The 24,343-nt window shown below is 40.2% G+C and overlaps 1 protein-coding gene across 6 annotated transcripts in view; it reads right to left on the reverse strand.

Moving 5' to 3' along the window:
* Positions 1–24,343, reverse strand: part of LOC139464939 (rho GTPase-activating protein 15-like) — a 72,519-nt gene that overhangs the window by 42,436 nt on the left and 5,740 nt on the right. For 4 of the 6 annotated variants that reach the window (XM_071246557.1, XM_071246553.1, XM_071246554.1 and 1 more), the window contains exons 2-4: positions 5,189–5,395; positions 3,092–3,232; positions 1,081–1,170 (exon numbers count right to left, since the gene is read on the reverse strand). In XM_071246557.1, the coding sequence (XP_071102658.1) occupies positions 1,081–1,170; positions 3,092–3,232; positions 5,189–5,395 (438 nt within the window). Of the gene's footprint in view, positions 1–1,080; positions 1,171–2,886; positions 2,911–3,091; positions 3,233–5,188; positions 5,396–24,343 lie in introns of all 6 variants that reach the window. The other 2 variants (XM_071246555.1, XM_071246556.1) reach the window with 2 other exon arrangements.

Raw genomic sequence — 24,343 nt, forward strand, 5'->3', positions numbered from 1 at the left:
CAATAGTCAACTGTCTGTGACACCCAATAGTCAACTGTCTGTGACACCCAATCCCCAAAAGTCAGCTGTCAGTGTCACCCAATCCACAAGGGCACATCTAAAGCAGCTGGACATACACTGTGATCAGAAGGCAGCTTCCAGAATGTCTCTCCTGTTTTGACATGGCAGAACTGTCTGTGACACCCAATCCCCAATATTCAACTGTCTGTGACACCCAATCCCCAATAGGCAACTGTCCATAACACCCAATCCCCAATAGTCAACTGTCCGTGACACCCAATCCCCAATAGTCAACTGTCCGTGACACCCAATCCCCAATAGTCAACTGTCCGTGACACCCAATCCCCAATAGTCAACTGTCTGTGACACCCAATAGTCAACTGTCCGTGACACCCAATCCCCAATAGTCAACAGTCTGTGTCACCCATTCTCCAATAGGCAACTGTCCATAACACCCAATCCCCAATAGTCCACTGTCCGTGACACCCAATCCCCAATAGTCAACTGTCCGTGACACCGACTCCCCAATAGTCAACTGTCCGTGACACCCAATCCCCAATAGTCAACTGTCTGTGACACCCAATAGTCAACTGTCCGTGACACCCAATCCCCAATAGTCAACAGTCTGTGTCACCCAATCTCCAATAGACAGCTGTCAGTGTCACCCAATCCACAAGGGCACATCTAAAGCAGCTGGACATACACTGTGATCAGAAGGCAGCTTCCAGAATGTCTCTCCTGTTTTGACATGGCAGAACTGTCTGTGACACCCAATCCCCAATATTCAACTGTCTGTGACACCCAATCCCCAATAGGCAACTGTCCATAACACCCAATCCCCAATAGTCCACTGTCCGTGACACCCAATCCCCAATAGTCAACTGTCCGTGACACCCACTCCCCAATAGTCAACTGTCCGTGACACCCAATCCCCAATAGTCAACTGTCTGTGACACCCAATAGTCAACTGTCCGTGACACCCAATCCCCAATAGTCAACAGTCTGTGTCACCCAATCTCCAATAGACAGCTGTCAGTGTCACCCAATCCACAAGAGCACATCTAAAGCAGCTGGACATACACTGTGATCAGAAGGCAGCTGCCAGAATGTCTCTCCTGTTTTGACATGGCAGAAAAACTCATCCCCAGACTCGTTCCTAATCCTCTCATACTGAAAGAAAACAATCAGCTACAAAAACAACAAAACAAAACCATTCCCACCTAGAAAACATAATACTACAGGAAACCATGGAAACAAACAAAACAAATTACATGGCCACTGAGGTAATTATTTCCCAAAGTAAATGGGACTGATTACTCTCTAAGGCCATTATTCTTCTATTTCTATTTCTCTTTTTCTGAGAAAGTTGAAAAAAGTAGGGGAAAATATAAAATTAATAACACCAGCTCCCTTTCAGTACCTTTGATTAATTAACCCCACAAGTGTCCAATGTTTTCTGGGAAGGTGGGCAATCTCAGCAGAGTGAGTGAGTGAGTGAGTGAGTGAGTGAGTTTGGTTTTACGCCGCATTTAGCAATATTCCAGCAATATCACGGCGGGGGACACCAGAAATGGGCTTCACACATTGTACCCATGTCGGGAATCGAGCCCGGGTCTTCGGTGTGACGAGCTAACGCTTTAACCACTAGGCTACCCGACCGCCCCCAGCAAAGTCAGTGTACCAAGGGCAGGTGAACAAATTTTAGATTCATAATCTGGCTGATTATGCACAAAATCAGCTGTGAGTGAAAAATAGCAATGTCTTACTGAACATTACATAAGTGCTGCTGCTGATGTCTATTTTAAAAGCCGCCAGGTCCCACTTATGTTGCAGTGTTGACACTAGAACCTGTTTCTAATTGCAAGCCGCCTCCGTGGTCTAGTGGTAGAGCGTCCACCCGGAGAGCGGAAGGTACGGGGTTTGATCCTCGGCCGCGTCATACCAAAAGACGTTAAAAGATGGTACTTGTTGAAACCCTGTCTGGCACTCGGCATTAAGGGGCTAAAACAAGGACAGGTCGGCTCCGAGTCAGTATACTGTGTCTGAGTGGGGTATTCATGTTAAACTGCGGCATGGTATCTCAGTGTGCTAGCACTATAAATCGGCATCAGTCCGGACTAGTACAAGCAGCCACACAAACACACACGTACATGCACGTCTCTACATAAGTGCAATAATCTTGGACGCGACGTTAAACCCCATTTCACCTCACCTCTATTTTAAAACAATTGAGTAATCACACAATGTTGCACATGACATATAAGTAAAGAAAACATTTGTATCTCAGTTTTCTCAGTTTTTGTATAAAAGGGTGCTTGAACAAATAACAGTGAGTGAGTGAGATAAAATTTAATGTTGCATGGGCATTATTTTAACCATATAGGGACAAGAGGACAAATGAAAGAATAATGGCCCAAGAGTATACAGAGTAAAACGTTTTACCTACCCGGGTATATATTGCAATATTTCTCAATGTACAGGACAATAGTGAGGTCCTTGTTGTCACTGAGTATATACCAAATACTTACATCGACTTACATTATTGGACATAGTTGTCAAGAAATTCTTATCTAATGTATTTTAGATAAATGAAAATTGAAAAGTTAAAGAAATTCTTGCAGGTATAGTAAAGGTACTGAGTATTTCCAAATAACCTTAGGCAATGGCATAAGCAAAGGCTTTCGGAATTGAAGAATTGTTTTCATAAATTGACATTTTCATTGATCATATTCAAAAGCATGGTAAGAAACCAAAGCAATTTGAGAATAAAACAATTATGCAAGACCAAAAGCTAAGAGGCCACGTTCAAATAACCACAGTCTTTTGACGTAGAACAGCATAATCATTCTCAAAAAATTACCGACAATATTCAAACAAAAAACTTACTAAACTGGACGCTCTATGATATCTCTATGGAAACAAAATACAGTAAACATGGTAAAGCAAATTAAACTTCACACCAAAAATAAAATAAATCGATACATTCAGTTGTTTTTGTTTCGAATGAGTCAAAACTAGATAATAAAACAAATAACTAAAACATATTTTTGAATTTTTTAATCGTGTTAAAAGTAATTTCATCTCTGCTGACCTTGTCTTTTGTCTTCTTGTGTATTTGGAAAACCTTCCCATCATCCTTCACCTCGTCATACTCTGACTCCCGTGAAGAATGGCTCCCTGTCAGGTCAAAGTTCACCTTCGGTAAAGTCGGCGACAGTTTCTCTGCAATTTTCTGTTTTTAAGAAAATGAAACCAATTAAGTTAACTGAAAAAGGTGTGAAAAATAATTATTATCCCATTGCAGCCATCATGGTTACTATTCACACAAACTTTCAGCAAGATCATACATTCAGTTCTTTTGTAACCTTTGGTCTGACCGATGTAGTTCTTTACAAGCAACCCTTGGTCAGACCAATGCTGTTCACAAGAAACCTTTGGTCTGACCGAGGTAGTTCTTTACAAACAACCCTTGGTCGGACCAATGTTCTTCACAAGCAACCTTTGGTCTGACCAAGGTAGTTCTTTACAAGCAACCCTTGGTCGGACCAATGTTGTTCTTTACAAGCAACCCTTGGTCCGACCGATGTAGTTCTTTATTAACAACCCTTGGTCCGACCGAGGTAGTTCTTTATTAACAACCCTTGGTCCGACCGAGGTAGTTCTTTAGAAGCAACCCTTGGTCTGACCAATGTAGTTCTTTATTAACAACCCTTGGTCCGACCGAGGTAGTTCTTTAGAAGCAACCCTTGGTCTGACCGATGTAGTTCTTTATTAACAACCCTTGGTCCGACCGATGTAGTTCTTTATAAACAACCCTTGGTCTGACCAATGTTGTTCTTTACAAGCAACCCTTGGTCGGACAAATGTTGTTCTTTACAAGCAACCCTTGGTCTGACCGAGGTAGTTCTTTACAAGCAACCCTTGGACTGACCGAGGTAGTTCTTTACAAGCAACCCTTGGTCTGACCAATGTTGTTCTTTACAAGCAACCCTTCCTCGTAGTTGCCCTTTGGGGGACAAACATCGGGCACTTAGTTAGTGATAAGAGAAATGGAGGTGGTGACGCCATTTCCCCAACAAGGTTTAGTGGTGAATGGCTCCAGAGCTCTTATCATGATACAAAGGAGACATCTTACACTGGATAATCAGGGATGACAAGTATGAGGCACTGGCGACCTCCTTCATTCCGGAAACCCCTTTAGGAGACAAGCATGGGCACTGGGGAACTCTTTCCTTCTGGAAACCCTTTGGGAGACAAGCATGGGCACTTGGGAACTCTTTCCTTCTGGAAACCCCTTTGGGAGACAAGCATGGGCACTGGGGATATCTTTTATTCCAGAAACCCCTTTAGGGGACTAGCATGGGCACTGGGGACCTCTTTCCTTCTGGAAACCCCTTTGGGAGACAAGCATGGGCACTGGGGATATCTTTTATTCCAGAAACCCCTTTAGGGGACTAGCATGGGCACTGGGGCCCTCTTTTATTCCAGAAACCCCTTTGGGGGACAAGCATGGGCACTGGGGACCTCTTTCCTTCTGGAAACCCCTTTGTGAGACAAGCATGGGCTCTGGGGACCTCTTTTATTCCAGAAACCCCTTTGTGAGGCAAGCATGGGCACTGGGGACCTCTTTTATTCCAGAAACCCCTTTGGGGGACAAGCATGGTCACTAGGGACCTCTTTCATTCTGGAAACCCCTTTGAGAGACTAGCATGGGACACTGGAGAACTCATTTCCTCCGGAAACCCATTTGGAGGACTAGCAAGGGTCACTGGGGGGCTTTTTCCCTCTGAAAAACCCTTTGGAGGACTAGCAAGGGTCACTGGGGGTCTTTTTCCTTCTGAAAACCCCTTTGGGAGACAGGCACGGGCACTGGGGGCCTCTTTCCTTCTGGAAACCCCTTTGAGTAACAAGCATGGGCACTGGAGACCTCTTTTATTCTGGAAACCCCTTTTTCTGTGACAAGCATGGGCACATCTTTTATTCCGGAAACCCCTTTGGGAGACAAGCATGGGCACATCTTTTATTCCAGAAACCCCTTTGGGTGACAAGCATGGGCACATCTTTTATTCCAGAAACCCCTTTGGGAGACAAGCAAGGGCACTGGGTACCTCTTTTATTCCGGAAACCCCTTTGGGAGAGGGGCACCAGTGACCCTGAGAGAATGGCAGAGGTTAATTGTTAATCATACCTGATTTTTATGCCTAGGGGGTTTGAAAGCCCTTTCGCCTGTGTCTTCATTAATATAATAGGGTCTTCCTGGTCCATGTTCATTGTAGATATACCAGGGGAGATAATCTACCAGCCTACGTCCTGGGTCCCCTTCTCCTGGTAGTGGAGGCACAAAGTTCTCTCCTTCTCCAGGCAGGGGCAGGTTAGCATATTCGATTGGTTCATGCTGAAAAAATAAATACGTAATTTTTAGCGGGAAAAATATCATAAAAAACCAATCCCCACTCACTCTAATTGCTTATCTCAACACATTTCCGAAAGGTAGTGGGAACTTCCTTAACTGTGTTCCCGGAAAACAGAAAAAAAAACAGCTCGCCCAAAAGCATCCTTGGACTGCACATGCGCACCAGAAACACATGTCCAAGCATGTCACTTAAACTTGTATACTTGTCATTATCTCATTTTCATGCCAAATGAGTACAGTCAAGTCGTTAACCCAACACTAATAATGGGAACTGATTAAATCAGTGGTATTTAGACCTGTAAATCCTACATTCTCACACTCTGACACACCTAATTTGCAATGAATTACAGAAATCACTTATTAATCAGTCTCGTTAATCTGACACAATGTGATCTGAGTACTCTGTGGTCATCTGCCCACGAGTACACAGCCCCATTATTTGATGTGAGATGAGTCAGCTAGTAGCTGCATATCACAAGACCTGCAGAGATAAACTTTCTCAATGATAACAATTAATGCTTTAAATAAACAAAAGGATTAATCACATGTTTAGATTACCTCAGTCTCCTTAAAATCGGATACAAATTCTCGCTACTGCTGAGGACCTCTCATTACAGGTCACGTCAGAACGACCTTTCGCGAACTTTGACCAACCAATGAAATGACCAACAGGAAGTCGACATTAGCCACTAAGAAAGCAGCTTTCCTGAGCTTTGTGGCACTAGTTTCAAACTATGCTTTTTACATCTTTCCGAGGCAAGAGAGTTAACTCACTTTCAAAGTCCAGTTTCCACCCTAGCCGAACTAGGCTGGAATTACTGGGCTCGATCGTAGCGCCACCAGTGGCTATTACCAGTTATGTCCCTTCTAAGCCTCTCCTATTGACCAATCAGTTTCGGCCCCTTGTATCACTTGCATTTGCTTCAAACAAAATGGTGGCGCCCAGTCAGGACGATCTGATCGATAATCAAGATCTATATTGTGATAAAACAGGTTTTACATCGCGAAATGCATAAAATCATGTGAGCACCTTGATTGAAAACATGAAAAGATTTGGAAAATATCTGTTCACAATGAGTTGGCGGTGCACATGCTTTGCAAATCCTGCAATCAACCAAGTTTACGAACCAGATTTCGATTTCAGTGCACGATTTTGATTGGACTATGCATAGACTCGTTAGTCCAGCCAAAATGTAACTCCATAATACCAGCCTGGACTTTTATAGTCAGTTAACTCTCTTGCCTTGGGAAGATGTGCTTTTTAGGGTATTTTAAATCAGTCACACAGCCCATAACGGTAGTTTTGTGTTAAGCTTTAGTGGTTGCATGATTAGAAAACATTCCGCTACCAATGGAACAAAACAATATGAACAATTCATGGTTTTATTATGTGTTTGTATCGTTATCTATCGTGTAGTTGTTCGATTTTCGATCACAACCGTTGATACTACTTAATTTCATTTATCCGACATTTTTGTTAATCTGACCTAATTATATGCAACCAACCATGTCAGGTTAACAGGACTTGACTGTAGTTGGGAAATTTCCCTCAACTCTGTCATCAGAGCCTTCCTGTCAAAATACACTCAGGTTTTGGCCTGGTGGCTGAAGTCGCATACTGCGATCTATACAAGCGTTTTCATCACCAACAAGCAGTGCCAGTCAGTCTTGCCTCCCCTTCTGGTATGCCACTTTAGACCTAGGACATTGCAATTTAATCAATCAATGCATGCTTTGAATTACCGAATTTGCTCTATTACGTGCCCTGCTCCAAAAATCAACCCAAATCTGTAAGCAATCTCTATTAGCGCCCTACTAAGACCATCAATTTATGTGACTGTCATTTTCTTGTGCATATTACCAGCATTAGAAATTAGCACTAGTCCTGTAGTCCTTGCCAAACTGCCCAATAAATTAAGGTATCCTAAGGACTAGTAGAAATTTGCCCTTTTTAAGGGTTTTTTACTATATGTTATCATTATAAGGACTTGTGGACTAAATATGTTAGTTTCTACCCCTGATTACAGATTTGTTTTACGGAAAACAGAACATAGAAGGGGTGTTAATTGCTGTGGTGCTGTTGTACAAAACAACCCTAGCTCTACGACTGTAAGTCTATGTTAAGCTATGGGAGTTACAATCACCTTAGTGCTAAGATCACCTAGTACAACGACACCCTGGTAACTATCACTAAATGTTTTTTAGTTTCATCACTGCTTGGTCTCGACTGGAGCTTCACTACTGCTTGATTTCGTGTATGGTTTCAAAAAACACCTCCCTTTGTAAATCTTCTGAGGGGACATGGGTGGCCCAGTGGGCTAAGGCACAGTGATTCGCTTTGCAGATTGTGAGTTCAAATCCCGGTTCACCACGATTATGTTTCAAGGTTTGTCAGCATCATACCCGTGCTCGTGGGTTTCAACAAAGTGGTAAAAGTCTGAGACCAGCATCACTTCGGGCTTTTCTCCAACATTAAGCTGACAAGCCGCATTATAACTAGAATACTGTTAAAAGCGTTAAAGCGTGTTAAACCCAACTCACTCGCTCACTGTAAATCTTCTAAGCACCCTGGCTACTTACTATGGCAACTACGCTAAAACCTTACGTGACAAATCATAGCACATGGTAATAATTTAATGCACATAAATGAGAGCATGAGATTAAAGTTAAACACAACACTTTCACATGCAGAAACAAATTTTAAGAGGGAAAATAACTGATCCTCTTATCATGCTTATCTGATGTCAGTGTTGACACTCTTTACCACAAAGCAGGATATAAGGATGATAAGAGGTAACCCAAGCTTGTCTATGTAACTTGCATTAGTTTCGTTTGAAACCACACACCGACATTATCTCGGGTTCGGGTTCCAACACACAAATGTATGTCACAGTGAATGTCATCAACTGGCAGTATTCTACGATGCAAGACTTATAATAGTCTGTCTTACAGACCCTGATACAAATATATATAAAATACAGGCCATGCAAGTCTATAATGTTTGGCAAGTCTAGATCACTGCAGTATCAGTATCAGTCACTGGGCTCCTTTTTATTATATTTTTATTAAGATAACTGAACAACTGTTTTTTTCTGTACGATATGTTCATTTCAGAGACTAGATGTTAGTCTAGACTTATACATTGTTATAAATTCGTGACAAGAGCCTGTTACAGATTTCATCGGCCTTTTCAATGACTTAACATTTCCTTCACTATCATTTATCTCAAACATAATTCATTGTTTCCTGGTCTGTTTTTCAGAATATCTTAAAAGCAATCCCTATTTTGTTGGCATACAATAAGAAAATAAATCAAGGATTGAGGAAACAGGTCCACCGTTTTCAATGTTGATGGTTTTGTTGGGTCATTTTCAGCCAACATATTTGTAAGTGAGTGAGTGTGTATGGTTTTATGCTGCTTTTGGCAATATTCAGACAATATCACTGTGGGGACAGCAGAAATGGGCTTCACACATTGTACCCATGTGGGGAATTGAACCTGGGTTTTCGGCATGACAAGCGAATGTTTTGACTACTAGGCTGTCATATCTGCAAGTGAAATTTTAATCATTTTTCAAAATAAAAGAGACTGACCATGCTGATAGGATTTAAGAAACATTTGGGATTACAGTGACCCTAAAAATATGAGTGAGTGTGTTGGGTGTAACATTGCTTTGAACAGTATTCCAGTCATATCACGGCATGTCAGCTTGATATGTTTGTTTTTGTTTTGTTTGTATGTTTAACGCCGCACTCAGCAATATTCCAGCTATATGACAGCGGTCTGTAAATAATCGAGTCTGGACCAAACAATCCAGTGATTGACATCATGAGCATCGATCCGCGCAACTGGGACACGATGACATGCATCAACTAAGTCAGCAGCCTGACCACCCGATCCCGAAAGTCACCTCTTACGACAAGCACAGTAGCCTTTTACAGAAAGCATGGGTTGCTGAAGACCTATTCTACTCCAGATCTTCACGGTTCGCTTGATATGTGAGTCAGATCAAAGTGATACATGTCTGAAACGTTTACAACTTCGGTGAAACCCACAAGCACTGGTATGGTGCAGACAAACCTAGAAACATGAAAAGTCGGTGGGAAATGAAAACGTTACAGAGATCCAGATAAGCTGCGTATCTGCGTAAAATACGCATCGGAAATGCAGAAATACGCAGTAAAATAATATCCAAGCTTATCAAATACGCAACAAACATTACAGATATGCTACAAAAATAAAACTTGTGCGTATATTCAAAATATTGTGAAGTAACCCTTCGTATTCGTTTGGCAAATCAGCAACTTATTTTGAAATTATAAACGGGCATTCCGTCAACCTTGCCAAACTCCACAATGACAGTTACATCATGATCATTTGCGATCACACTTTCTTGTGGAAGTATCGTGGTCCTATAAAGCTCTCGAACCCACACAACACCAGTTTGCAGGGACTAGATGAATAGTGTTCTTAAATATTTGTCTTAATTACCCACATGTGTAAAAACTAGTGGGTAACAGAAATTTGAATACCCAGATAGAATATCTGATACGCAGTGATTTTAAAATGCATGGGTAAAATACCCACAACACCAAAAGCTTATCTGGAGCTCTGCGTTACAAGCATGATTTGGTGTATTCTGCCAAACACAAAAACCAGGACAAAAAAGGTATTAAACTGCAAGACAACAGATAACCATTTTGCAATGTTTTACTTCACAAACAAATAATCTGAAAGAACTTTTAATTTTATTTACAGATCAGGACATTGCAAAAATTGGAATCATAACTCTTAGATAAGACACTGAACTTCATAATCATGGCCAATTTTTATGAAAATTTAAGACATTTCATCCAAAGAATAGATTGAACATAGGCACCTCGACTAACATCTAGTCGCTGAAATGAACATATCTTACAGAATAAAAACAGTTGTCAAATTAATTTAATAAAAACAGAGTAAAAAGGAGCCTAGAGACTCTCTTCACTGCAGTAATCTAGACTTGCCAAATATTATAGACTCACATGGGCTGTACTGCATACTGTATTCGACGTAATAAGCGCCCAGGGTGCTCTCAAAATTAGAAATAGGGGGCTCTTACTAGAATATTATTTTGGTGGAAAAAGAGAGTTGAAAGATAAATTTTGTGGTTAATGCTGACAAACTGAAATGTTTATATGCGACAGATACATTTTTCCAGAATTTAATTGCCCATAATTAAGAATGCATATAACACGTGAGTGCGTATTATACGCGAATAGATAAGTCTTGTGTACATTGATCAATCGGAAGGAGTGCTAATTGGGATTGTTCACTAGCCAATATTATTAGCAAATATCACCGTGGGCGCTTATTAGAGCGGGGCGCTTATTACATCGAATACGATATATTTGTTTCAAGGTGTGTATGACAGAGTAAAAGGCACTCTGCAACGGAAGCTGCTAAAAGCACTGCATCGCTTTTATGAGTGTAGCGCTGTTTATCAGCAGGGAATATAACACCAACACAATCAATAATATCCTGATTCCGTCCGCCATCTGTTCCCTCTACAACACCTTCTACAAAGTCGTTGTTGTTACACAATGTAAAAGTAATCACAACAGGCAGCCTTTGGATGAAACAAACTGCAGGAAATTTCAGACAGGTTGACCAGCCATTAGCGCCAGTGTGGATTGGAACTGATTGAAAATATGACCTCAACGAACTCCTGCCTTCATTTTCTACTCCATGAGGTCCATGCTTGTGGCTTCAGATGGCGTTTTACGATCTACAGCATGGCAAATCTGAAGGCCCTTGACAGGTCATCCGATCTGATTTTCATGTTACCATGGTAATGCTATGACTTTCAACATGTTGAGATTACAATATCCAACATTTGAACAAATACAAGGCTGTAAATTTCAAAGTTGAGACATTGCCTAAAGGTTCTACTTCACCAAATCAAAACCAGTTTGGACAGTGCGGTTTTCGTAGGGAGCCTTCAGTGCAGATCGAGAGATATCTGCAGGACGTGATTGGAGGATATTCTGTAAGATTTTTATGTCTTTCAAATGTACATCCATCCAGTTATTAAAACTGACCATGTTTTTCTCTTTAGTACTGTCTTTTTCAACATGATGACTTATGCTGAATGTGACCACAGCTATTTTCAAGTAGGTGACATTTGGTCCGAAACTGGGGGTGGTGTGTTTAGCTTCCTGTACTCGGAAAAGGAGCTGGCTAAGCTAGTCATTTTTTATTTTTTTATTGCTGCTCTAAGGCCAAACTGTGCACACACGCACAGGTAAAGCTGTTGAATGCTTAGTTATTTTTAAAAAAAATATAACGTTACTATAGAAGTCTATGGGAAAACATTTGGTTGTGTGTAACCTGAAGGTTCCAGGTGGCCATGCTGTCGCTGGCTGTCCAGCCTACTGGAATAATGAGGTGTATAATTGGTTGAATATTAACAATGTAATCAAGTAATGTAGGTCAGAGGTTAACTAGGTAATTATGTTGCACCGCAAAATCTGATAGGGTTAAAGGTCAACACATCAATCTTTCATCAGCATGAATAACCAGTTGGTCAGCTAAATGAGGACAACCAGCTTAGATCTCATCACTGGAGTGAACAAGCAAGTCCTGCTTTGATACCATACAAATAGTGCTTTTCAGATTATATTCTTTTCCATTTTATACATTTTTAGGGTTGGATAATCTTTTCATTTAAAAGTCTCAAGTTAGTCCTGTCTCAAGATTCAAATAAATATGCAAAAAACATACAATATTTTGATACAGCATAATATTTCAAAGACATATTTCACCCAATTTATGATAACCCACCTTAAAAAAATGTTAGTTTCTTCACTGAATCAGAATCAAAATAATTTTCAAAGTCAAGGTCGAGTATGGGTAGATGTTGCTGTACAGGTAATGTTCTACTATAAGTACAGTAGCCATGAAATCAATGCAATGTGAGACTTGCAGTAATGTCAGTTACACCTGTGAAGATTCCAGGGTAGAATAGGTCTTCAGTAACACATACTTGCTGTAAAAGGCGACTATGCTTGTCGTAAAAGGCGACTAACGGGATCGCGTGGTCAGACCCGCTGACTTGGTTGATACATATCATCGATCCCAATTGCGTGAATCAATGCTCATGATGTCCAACACTGGATTGTCTTGTCCAGACTTAATTATTTTACAGACCGCCGTCATATAGCTGGAATATTGCTGAGTGCGGCGTTAAACAACAAACAAACAAACAAACAGTTTCCATGGTATTGTTGTCAGTTTACTACTTCTATCGATAGTATCGCATGGGGTAGATGTGGATTATTAATATTAGAACTTGTCAGTATATGTTAGAAAACTTGTCAGTATATGTTAGAAAAATAATTTCTCGTGAAACAATTAATTAATTTGGTCTGGCCTAAACAGGAAATGTTTTTCACCCAGACAGACTATTACAATATATATGGTAGAAACAATCGGGCTTGTCAACATGGTCACGTTTACCATAATTTGTTGAGTCACTCCACTAGACGCCGCCTGGGCTGATTTATAAGGTTTAATCTTTATGGTTCCAAGTCTTTCGTGGATAATCTAAATCGTAACTACTTGAAACAGAAACAGCCCCAACTACTTGAATACCCATTACAACCCACACAAGCATCTGAGTGAGTGAGTGAGTGAGTGAGTGAGTGAGTGAGTGAGTGAGTGAGTGAGTGAGTGAGTGAGTGAGTGAGTGAGTGAGTGAGTGAGTGAGTGAGTGAGTGAGTGAGTGAGTGAGTGAGTGAGTTAATATTTAGAGTCACATCGGCAATATTTCAGCCAGATCGTGACTTGAACAAGCTATAGCATATATTAAAAAACTGTCGTCAAAGGACAGTACAACAACTAGCAATATATCACAGATTATAACTTTAAAACTAGTTTTAGAACAATAAAATTATTGGATTAGGACAGACGACACATCATAAAAACAGGCTATTGATCACCAACAACCAAAGCTAGGCCACCACACCAGGGACCATGGGGACTTACAGTACTTCGCTACCTGCATGGACCCCGGCAGGATTGACACCATCCCTTCAGTTATTGGTGAATATGGAGAAATGTAGCCAAAATTTAAAACAAACAATCATTCTACGATTAAAAACCTGGCATATATAAATTACTTTGAATGAAGTGGGCTTACGTACCCTCTCTGGGGGACAATAATTTTACGCTACTTCAACCCCCATCAAGGGTACAACCACTAACAATCTCAGTTCATAATGATATATTACCAATTTATAAAATATAGAACTTTCTACATCAAAATTTATTAATCAATTCAATTTCCTTTAAAAAAACAATAATTAAATGAGAGTTTATGTTAAAATCTGAGGACAAAGCTAAATAATCAGGATACAATTACACAGATTATAAAATTAACATCTGTTGGTCTGTTGAAGCAGGTGAGGTGAAATGGGGTTTAACATCACGTCCAAGATTATTGCACTTATATAGCGACGTGCATGTACATGTGTGTGTTTGTGTGGCTGCTTGTACTAGTCAGGACTGATGCCGATTTATAGTGCTAGCTCACTGAGATACCATGCTGCAGTTTATCATGAATACCCCACTCAGACACAGTATACTGACTCCAAGCCGACCAGTCCTTGTTTTAGCCCCTTAATGATGAGTGCCAGACAGGGTAACAACAAGTACCATCTTTTAACGTCTTTTGATATGACGCAACCGGGGATCGAACCCCGGACCTTCCTCTCTCCGGGAGGACGCTCTACCGCTAGACCACAGTGACGGTTCTGTTGAAGCGATTGTAATTAATATTGGAATTCAATCCAAGTAGGTTTAAAGAGCATTGACACTGTTTTAATTCTGATTGTGATTGCCAGGTGGATGGGGGTCTGGGAATGGGTGTGGTAATGGGATGATTGGTTGGGGAGTTTTTTTGTTTTTTTTAAATATTGGGGGAAAGAGAGGTGAAAAGAGTGAGTGAGTGAGTTTGGTTTTTACGCCGCTTTAAGCGATATTCCATCAATATCACGGCGGGGGGACACCAGAAATGGGCTTCACACATTGTACCCATGTCGGGAATTGAACCCTGGTCTTCGGGACGACAAGCGAACGCCTTAATCACTAGGCTACCCGGCCGCCCCAGAGGAGAGAAAAGAAATCCCAACCACATTATTTACTTATACATATACCAGGGGTACTCAACAACCTTAGAGTACGACTGTCGTTAGTCTATGTTACGGTATGGGAGTTAAGATCCACTTAGCCCTAAGATCGCTTTGTACAACGATACCCTGAACGCTAATATTACAACATGACATTCAGATAATTGTCAAGCGGAAGCATATCTTTAACAGGGGTTGATTTAACAGCTGGCCCCTTGGCCTGTGGCAAGGTAAAATTAGGAAAGGCTTGCTGAAACATAATCGTCAGGCTAGTCATAATTTCACCCCTTCTCTGTGTATGTTTAATTTTTTTAATTTGACACTGCATATGGATCATGTAATTTTAATGAGAAAATATTTTGGGGGATGAGGTCGTGTGAATGGTTAACTCAAAGATCATCTCGGTAGAATGACACAACCGACAGTCATTTTGTAATGTTGGAGTGGATTGTCTGGTCCAGATTCAATTATTTACAGACCGCCATCATATAGCTGGAATATTGCTGAGGGCGACAAACAAATAAACAAACAAACAAACATAAAATCGCCACGAAACGAGGCAAATAAAAGCCAAGTTTTAATTTCAGAGTGCAGAAAATGACTTTTTAGGGGTGTGTAGGTGTGGAGTTCTAAACTTTTCGGAGCCCCCTGGGTAACTCAGTCATGGCCTCCAACATCTAGTTTTGGGCCAGTTAGTTTGGAAAAGGGCCAGTAATTTTTTTAACTTTTTAGCCCTGTTTGCTACATACAAATTTGTTCTTAAATCTACCCCTGTTCAACAATCTCTTTTTCTTCAGAGATTTGAAAATAACCAGGGATTAGCCATTGGGAGTCCTGGGGGTCCCAGTAATGATCTGGGGATACCAGACATGGTCCTTGACTCCCAGGGTGACAATTGTACCAACAACAAACCAAATATCGGTGTCTCATTCTACTTGTGAAGCTTCTAAACGCGGTGGGATAGCCCAGTGCAGAGCTACAGATAAGCAGTGTATTTGTGTAAAATATCCTCTAAAATTAATCAAAACCAAATTACTTTCAATTAACTTGCGTACCAAAACCAATGCATTAAATGAAAACCTCGAATGTACAAAAACAGCTTCCATAAATACCCAATGAAACTTTTTCAGCATGCGTACAAAGGAGCTAATTTCTGAATCACAATTACCAGCTTATTTAGTTTCTGAGTCAAGCCTATACATGTATATTTAGAACAGTTATATACATCTGAAACATTATTTCATTTTTTGAAATCTATTTTGCGGGAACAACCCAATAGAGTGATGAATAGATGAGTGAAAAAACATTGGTTACCTAATAAAAAAATGTACTAACCCAATTAAAATAGAAACCCTAGAGTAAAAACTCAATTGCTCAAAACGTTATCTGGAGCTCTGCCAATGGTTAAAGCTTTCGCTCGTTACGCCAAAGGCACGGAATCGATTCCCCACATGCGTACAATGAAGCCTACTTCTGGTGTTCCCCACCCTGATATTGCTGGAATATTGCTAAAAGTGGCTTAAAACCACACTCACTCACTCTAAACTTGCTAATTATGGGGGTATCCTTCATACAAATAAATCAATGATTGAACAAGCAAGTCCTGCTTTGATACCATACAAATAGTGCTTTTCAGATTATATTCTTTTCCATTTTATACATTTTTAGGGTTGGATAATCTTTTCACTTAAAAGTCTCAAGTTAGTCCTGTCTCAAGATTCAAATAAATATGCAAAAAACATACAATAGTTTGACACAGCACAACATTTCAAAGACATATTTCACCCAATTTATATGATAACCCACCTTAAAAAAATGTTAGTTTCTTCACTGAATCAGAATCAAAATAATTTTCAAAGTCAAGGTTGAGTATGGGTAGATGTTGCTGTACAGGTAATGTTCTACTATAAGTACAGTAGCCATGAAATCAATGCACTGAAACCATGTGAGACTTGCAGTAATGTCAGTTACAGGGAGGATAAGGATCATGTATCTTGGATTTAAAAAACAATGGTGAAAAGACATTCGTAGTGACAGCTTTAATTATCAGTTTCCATGGGACCTGTGAAGATTCCGGGGTAATTATGGGGGTATCCTTCATACAAATAAATCAATGATTGAGCAAAGACATCAGACATCAAGAGTAATCAAAACTGCGTGTGCATGTCGGGGTTCAATTTTGAAATTCCCCTTGCCCAAGGACAACTCTGTCAAGTGAATGAAATAAAACCTCTCACCCTGATTAAATTTCTACTTGTCCCAAACATTCCATTGAATAAACTGATAAACACTGATGATATGCCAGACATCCTTGCAACTGGTAGCCTATACTTTCATGGCTTCTTTAGGTTGGATTTCTTTCGCACATTCCCGGCCACGGGTCATGTCATTATTGTCAGAATATTGAGATTTGCCAACAGATTACGCGATGTCTTCACAATCTTCATATTGGAAAACAATCTCTCACAAATGACACATTGTATGAAATGTGAATTTTGCGATAAAAAATTGCTAGACACTTTGTTGCGATAGGTATTATTATATACACAGAGATAAGAACATCAAGTGTAATTGTTTCATAAAGTCCACCGGAAATGGCAATCAGCTGTTCGCACGTCCGTGGTGAACTGGAAATTAAATTACCCAGTTTAACATGTATAATAACTCAAAAGAATTTGTATTGATTGTAAGAGATTAAAGCTGAAGCTATTATTTTACCAGGAATATATTCTAACATGTTGTTATTTTAGATACTGCTTTCACTTCATCATTTAAAAACAACCATTATCACAAGGGCAGCACTGGTATATAACAGGACATGAAAGATAGGACAGTTTGATGAGTAAATAACAATAGTAATGGAATATTACAAGTCAATATATATCCATTCTCTGACAACAAAGTTTTGTTTTTAGGTATCAATAGTGGTCATCTGAACGTGGTTGTGATAATAATGATGATATATTTGCCGATCAGTTCCAAACACGATTTCACCAAAAGCAATGTATACAAGATTGAACGAAATTTTGAACAACCTCAATGAAAGAGTAAAAACATAACGCCAGAAAGATGCACTGAACTCTTTATGACCAGTAAGCATCATAACAGGACTAATTTGTGCAATAACAGGACTAACTTGTGCAATAACAGGACTAACTTGTGCAATAACAGGACTAACTTGTGTAATAACAGGACTAACTTGTGCAATAACAGGACTAACTTGTGTAATATAAGGACTAACTTGTAATAACAGGACTTACTTGTGTAATAACAGGACTAACTTGTGTAATAACAGGACTTACTTGCCTAATTACAGTACTAACTTGTGTAATAACAAGACTGGCTTGCATAATGACAGGACTAACTTCTGTTATAACAGGACTAACTTGAGTAATAACAGAACTAACTTGCCTAATATCAGAACTAACTTGTGTAATAACAGGACTAACTTGTGTAATAACAGGACTAACTTGTGTAATAACAGGACTAACTTGTGTAATAACAGGACTAACTTGTGTAATATAAGGACTAACTTGTAATAACAGGACTTACTTGAGTAATAACAGGACTAACTGGTGTAATAACAGGACTCACTGGCGTAATAACAGGACTAACTTGTGTAATATCAGGACTAAGTTGTGTAATAACAGGACTAACTTGTGTAATAACAGGACTAACTTGTGTAATAACAGGACTAACTTGTGTAATAACAGGACTAACTGGCGTAATAACAGGACTTACTTGTGTAATAACAGGACTAACTGGCGAAATAACAGGACTAACTTGTGTAATAACAGGGCTAACTGGCGTAATAACAGGACTAACTTGTGTAATATCAGGACTAACTTGTAATAACAGGACTAACTGGCGTAATAACAGGACTAACTGGCATAATAAAAGGACAAACTGGCATACTTCAGTACAGATTTGTTTTTCTCCAAATTATCAACAAGTCCACAGACAGCAAAATATTGCTAGCCCAAACTAAACATTCACTAGCCCCAGGAGTTGGGCAACAGGATTTTTAACCCATGTTACCATGGCTACAACTCAATTGGCTTTAATTATTTAAACTGCCATACCTTTTGGCATCCCAAGGGACTCTCATTGCAAGTTATTATGCATCCGGTAAAACCCGTAACAATATATTTTTGTAAGGACATGTTGGGCGCTAAAACTGTTTACCTTAGTCAGGAAATAAAACTGTCTCTACAATCACTTGCAACATCAGAATTTGTTAGCATAATCAAACATTAGTTGGTTCAAACTATCAGTCTACAACTGAACAACAGGATTTAATACATCATCCTGTCTGTGGATAATGACTGTTTATTGATTGTAAACAGTGTGTCTCAGGGCTTCATCATGCACTTTCATTAATGCTTGTCATGTTCATCAGAGAGTGAGTGAGTTAGATTTAACAGTGCTTTTAACAGTATTCCAGATATATAACGGCCTGTCGGCTTAATGTGAAAGGAAAGCCCCAAGTGACGTAGCCTATGACCGTTTCCGGACCCCTGGACGTAGGTCTCGGACATTTACAACTTTGGTGAAACCTACGAGCACGGGTATGGTGCTGACAAACCTAGAAACATAATCGGGGCGAACTGGGATCAAGTGAGCATTGTAAGGGGAAATGATACAGCCAACCACATAGTATTGTATCATACAGGGTTCATACACTATCAGCCGGGCACATTTCCATGACTTTTCTAGGGTATTATGCCTGTTTTCCATGATATTATATCAATAAATTCACAACAAAATAACAAACTTATTTACTCAATTTGTTCAAACTTCACTTTGGTCAATAGATGTTATCACGCGAGTGTGTTTGGGGATGGTAAATATCCTGCATTAGGAGTAAACATTGTATTTAGCGAGCCAGGATATTTACCATCCCCAAACACACAAGCGTGATAACCTCTTTATCATCTAATGTCATTCTTTAATTCTTTGCTTCAAAATCGCTTTCCCTCTCTCACAAACAATACCGAAACATTGCGAGTTTTCCTGGAATGTGCGCATTAATATTTATTATGTCACAGGGTAAGTGATGTGTCAGTCAGACAGTGACAGTAGCCAATATAGTTCCAACTGAAATCTCTTTCTTATACAGTGGCGAAGCAACATATATGCAAAACAACAATTGTTTTTAATTGCCTTTCGCGGCAATCCATCGGTCTGTCTGCTAGAGTAACTGTCCTTTGTCAAAAGGAAGCTTCTTTGCCAAGAAACCTACCCATTATATGATAAAAGCTTTTATTTGCCTGTAACTGATTAATTACCAGAAAAATATGACATAAAATACAATTACTTTTCGATGACTTTATAACAATCTTCTATTTTCCACAACTATTCCAGGCTAAGGAAACACGGACTGAAACGCCATGGCTTTACCAGGATTCAATGACAATTGAACCATTTGTGTATCTCTGTTCAGGGAACTTTTAAGGACAACTTAACAAAAAAATGAATATGTCTTCCTGTTTACTGATAACAATGTACAAGTAGAAAACAGGTGTCTATGGATTTAGGGTTTCATAATGTTCATCTAGACTAACATCTAGTCTCTGAAATCAACATATTTTACAGAAAAAAACAGTTGTTAAATTATAGTTATAAAATATAATAAAAAGGAGCCCAGAGACTTTCTTCATTTTCAGATACTGCAGTTATCTAGACTTGCCAAACATTATAGACTTGCATGGGCTGTATTGGATATATTTGTTACAGGTGTGACAGACGAGGTTTCATCCTGCCACTTCATTAATGTCTGTTCCGCTCAATAGATTCATTTTGTTTGTTTCTTGTTTAATGCCACACTCAACAATATTCCAGCTATATGACGGCGGTCTGTAAATTATCGAGTCTGGACCAGACAATTAAGTGATTGACATCATAAGCATCGATCCACGCAATTGGGATTGATGACAGGCATCAACCAAGTCAGCAAGCCTGACCACCTGATCCCGTTAGACGTCTCTTATGACAAGCATAGTCACCTTTTACAGCAAGCATGGGTTGCTGAAGACCTATTCTAACCCGTATCTTCACAGGTTCAACAGATTCAGTCAACTATAAAGGGGAAAATAACACAGCACTTACCATCCACATTGTTTTGAATAATCCTGTTCTGCCAACTTCAAAATGCTGAAGGGGTGGTGGGGTAGCCTAGTGGTTAAAGCAGTTGCTTGTCATGCAAAATACCCTGGTTCGATTCCCCACATGGGTACAATATGTGAAGCCCATTTCTGGTATCCCCTGCCTTGATATTTCTGGGGCCGGGGGTGGGGGGGCATGGGTGGCCCATTCGTCTAAAGCGCCGCGATTCTCTGTGCAGAGTTGCATCCCTTGGGCATGCCAGAAACCTATGATTGTGGGTTTGAATCCTGGTTCGCCCCGATTATGTTTCTAGGTTTGTCAGCACCATTCCCGTGCTCATGGGTTTCACCGAAGTGGTAAAAGTCTGAGACCTGCATCACTTCGGGCTTTCTTCCCACATTAAGCTGACATGCTGTGATATTACTAGAATACTGTTAAAAGCAGCATAAAACCATACCCACTCTCTGAAAATGCTAATCAAATCTACTTTAAACACGATAAATAACCTTTGAAAGTTACAGGTCCTACAGAGACTAGCACTGCCTCGCTTTAGGCTACTGGTTCATGGGACAAGCTGATGTGATGTGAAATTGGGTTTATTGCACTTATTTAGCGACGTGCATGTATGTGTGTGTCTGCTTGTACTAGTCCGAACTGATGCTGATTTATAGTGCTAGCTCACCGAGATACCATGCCGCAGTTGAACAGGAATACCCCACTCAGACACAGTATACTGACTCCGAGCCGACCAGTCCTTGTTTAAGCCCCTTAATGCCGAGCGCCAGACAGGGTAACAACAAGTTCCATCTTTTGGCATGACGCGGTCGGGGATCGAACCCCGGACCTTCCGCTCTCCAGGCGGACACTCTACCATTAGGCCACGGAGGCAGTCAGCTGATGATGGATTTGGACTCTGCTAAGTAACTAACAAAGTGAACAACAACATGGAGAGGTCCACTAACTAAACATACTGGGCTCATTATCACTGATAATATGGAAACACAACACTCAAGTGTGAGAATTTGACAACACACCACCATGTAATCAGTGACGATATTCTGCTATCTATCTGCAGGACTTAAAACATGGCTCTTGAAGTATAATCATTTTTTAAATTTAGGCCAGGACATTTTACTTTCATTTTTTTTATATTTTATTGTTTTTAGAAAGACCTGTTACATAAATAGGCTTTCGCCCAGGACATATTTTTTAATACCAGGTAGTTTGAATAACGTGTACTTTTATACCAAACCCATTCTTAAATCATAAAAAACATGCTTGCTTTAACTATAAACTCATTCAAAATACCACCTGAATTCTGAGGTCATAATGTTTGTTTACAATAACTTTCTTTTCAATTGAATGTTATTTAACAATGTTGATCTTTTACGTGGAATTTATGCCATTGTTCACCAGTCTATTTACATGATTTAACATGAACTAAATGAAAAAATTGCAGTTGGTCATGAATAGTGAGTGTGTATGGTTTTACGCCGCTTTTAGCAATATTCCAGCAATATCATGGCGGGGGACACCAGAAAATGGGCTTCACACATTGTACCCATGTCGGGAATCGAACCCGGGTCTTCGGCGTGACGGGCGCACACTTTAACCACTAGGCTACCCGACCGCCCCTTGTCATGAATATACAGAAAGGGTGAAACAAATGGACTGAAGTAGGCCAACAAAATCAGATGCAAGTGACTACATGGGAAACCAACATTATTTCATGAGCAGGCCTTGAAGTAGTTTCCTTGGGCGCCATCATGCTCGAAAACAGGATTTATCTGAGATTTCAAACTAAGTGCTCAAAGTGGTAAATTGGGGAAAAAAACATCCTTTTAGGAAACTAGATTTTTCAACATTATTCAACACTTAGCATGTTGAGATGTACATTTATCTTAATATTGCATTCACTGTATTTATACAAATATGCATAATTACTTTTGATCAATCTTCGAAATTGGTGAATATTATTTCTCTGTGAGCTAGAAAATGAGCAGATGTAAAACAAATTACTTTTACTGAAATGTATAATAAACATTTCAATTTCTGAATCGCAAGATTTGTTCATAAATCATTCATTTATTGTGCTAGCCCACTGAGATACCATGCCACAGTTTTACATGGATATCCCACCCAGACACAGTATAGTGACTCCGAGCCGACCAGTCCTTGTTTAAGGCCCTCAATGCCAAGCGCCAGGGTAACAACAAGTACCAGTTTTTAACGTCTTTTGGTATGATCAACCTGGGATAAAACCCCGGCCTTCCGCTCTCCGGGCAGATGTCTTACCACTAGACCACAGAGGCGGTCCGAGTGAGTGAGTGAGTGAGTTGGGTTTAACGCCGCTTTTAACAGTATTCCAGTAATATCGCGGCGTGTCAGCTTAATGTGGGAGGAAAGCCCGAAGTGATGCAGGTCTCAGACGTTTACCACTTCGGTGAAACCCACGAGCACGGGTATGGTGCTGACAAACCTAGAAACATAATTGTGGCGAACCGGGATTCGAACCCACAATCATAGGTTTCTGGCGTGCCCAAGGGACGCAACTCTGCACAGTGAATCGCGGCGCCTTAGACGACTGGGCCCCCCGTGCCCCCACAGAGGCGGTCCGAAAGCCTGAAGTGATGATAACAATAGTCTATCTATAACGCTCAAAATTCCATTCACCAAGTGAATGCTCGTGGCGCTACATTATTATTACACCGGTCAATGGATCAGTGTGCTCTTGATTTTCATTCTCAGCTCCCTGGAGAGTATACAACCAAAACTGCCTGTGAGGCGCTACAGTCACATTACCTCTAAATGACTTCTAAAACATGTCTCTGGTAGAATAATTCTTCTTAAATAATAATAACAATAATAACTACAGATTTATATAGCGCTGGTATCCAGTTCGAAGAACTGCTCAAAAGCGCTTCATTGAGCGCTCAACTTGCTCAATTTGTGACCTGTGCGCCGTGCAGAGGCCTATGTGACACCACAAAGTGATACAGGACTTAGACGTTTACCACTTTGGTAAAAGTATGAAAACCACTAACATGGGTATGGTGCTGACAATTCCAGAAAACATATTCACAGAAAACCCGAATTCGAACCAAATTCGAAGATTTAGCATCTTCAACAACTGGTCCACCCAGATCACCACAATAGTGAGTGAGTGAGTATGGCAGCAATATCACGGCAGGGGGCACCAGAAATGGGCTTCACACATTGTATCCATGTCGGGAATCGAACCCGGGTCTTCGGCGTGGCGAGCGAATGCTTTAACCACTATCCTACCCGACCGCCCCACCACCACAATAGAACAAGCACAATACACATGACATAATTATCTCAGAAAACAGAGTGTCTCTATTGCCCCTCAGGGAAACATTAATATCATCAATCGGATGCAGGCTTGAGTCAAACGACATCTATCCTTGAAATGATAAATGCCTTTTGACAATGAATGCATAACGGTTTCACTTCTAGACTGTATCTTGTGCTGGAGTTACACAATACCATTGTATAGCCATTACAAGTCTCGCCAAGGGCAAGGCTGTCAGTATCTCACTGCCATGTTGGTGTAATAAACGTGTGTTAGCACACTGATTGACATCAGCTGATTATCAGCTGATGGATTGACATAACACTGTAACACAATCAACAGTG

Source organism: Haliotis cracherodii, unplaced genomic scaffold (assembly GCF_022045235.1).
Source record: "Haliotis cracherodii isolate W230 unplaced genomic scaffold, xgHalCrac1.p SCAF_17, whole genome shotgun sequence".
NCBI lineage: Eukaryota > Metazoa > Mollusca > Gastropoda > Lepetellida > Haliotidae > Haliotis > Haliotis cracherodii.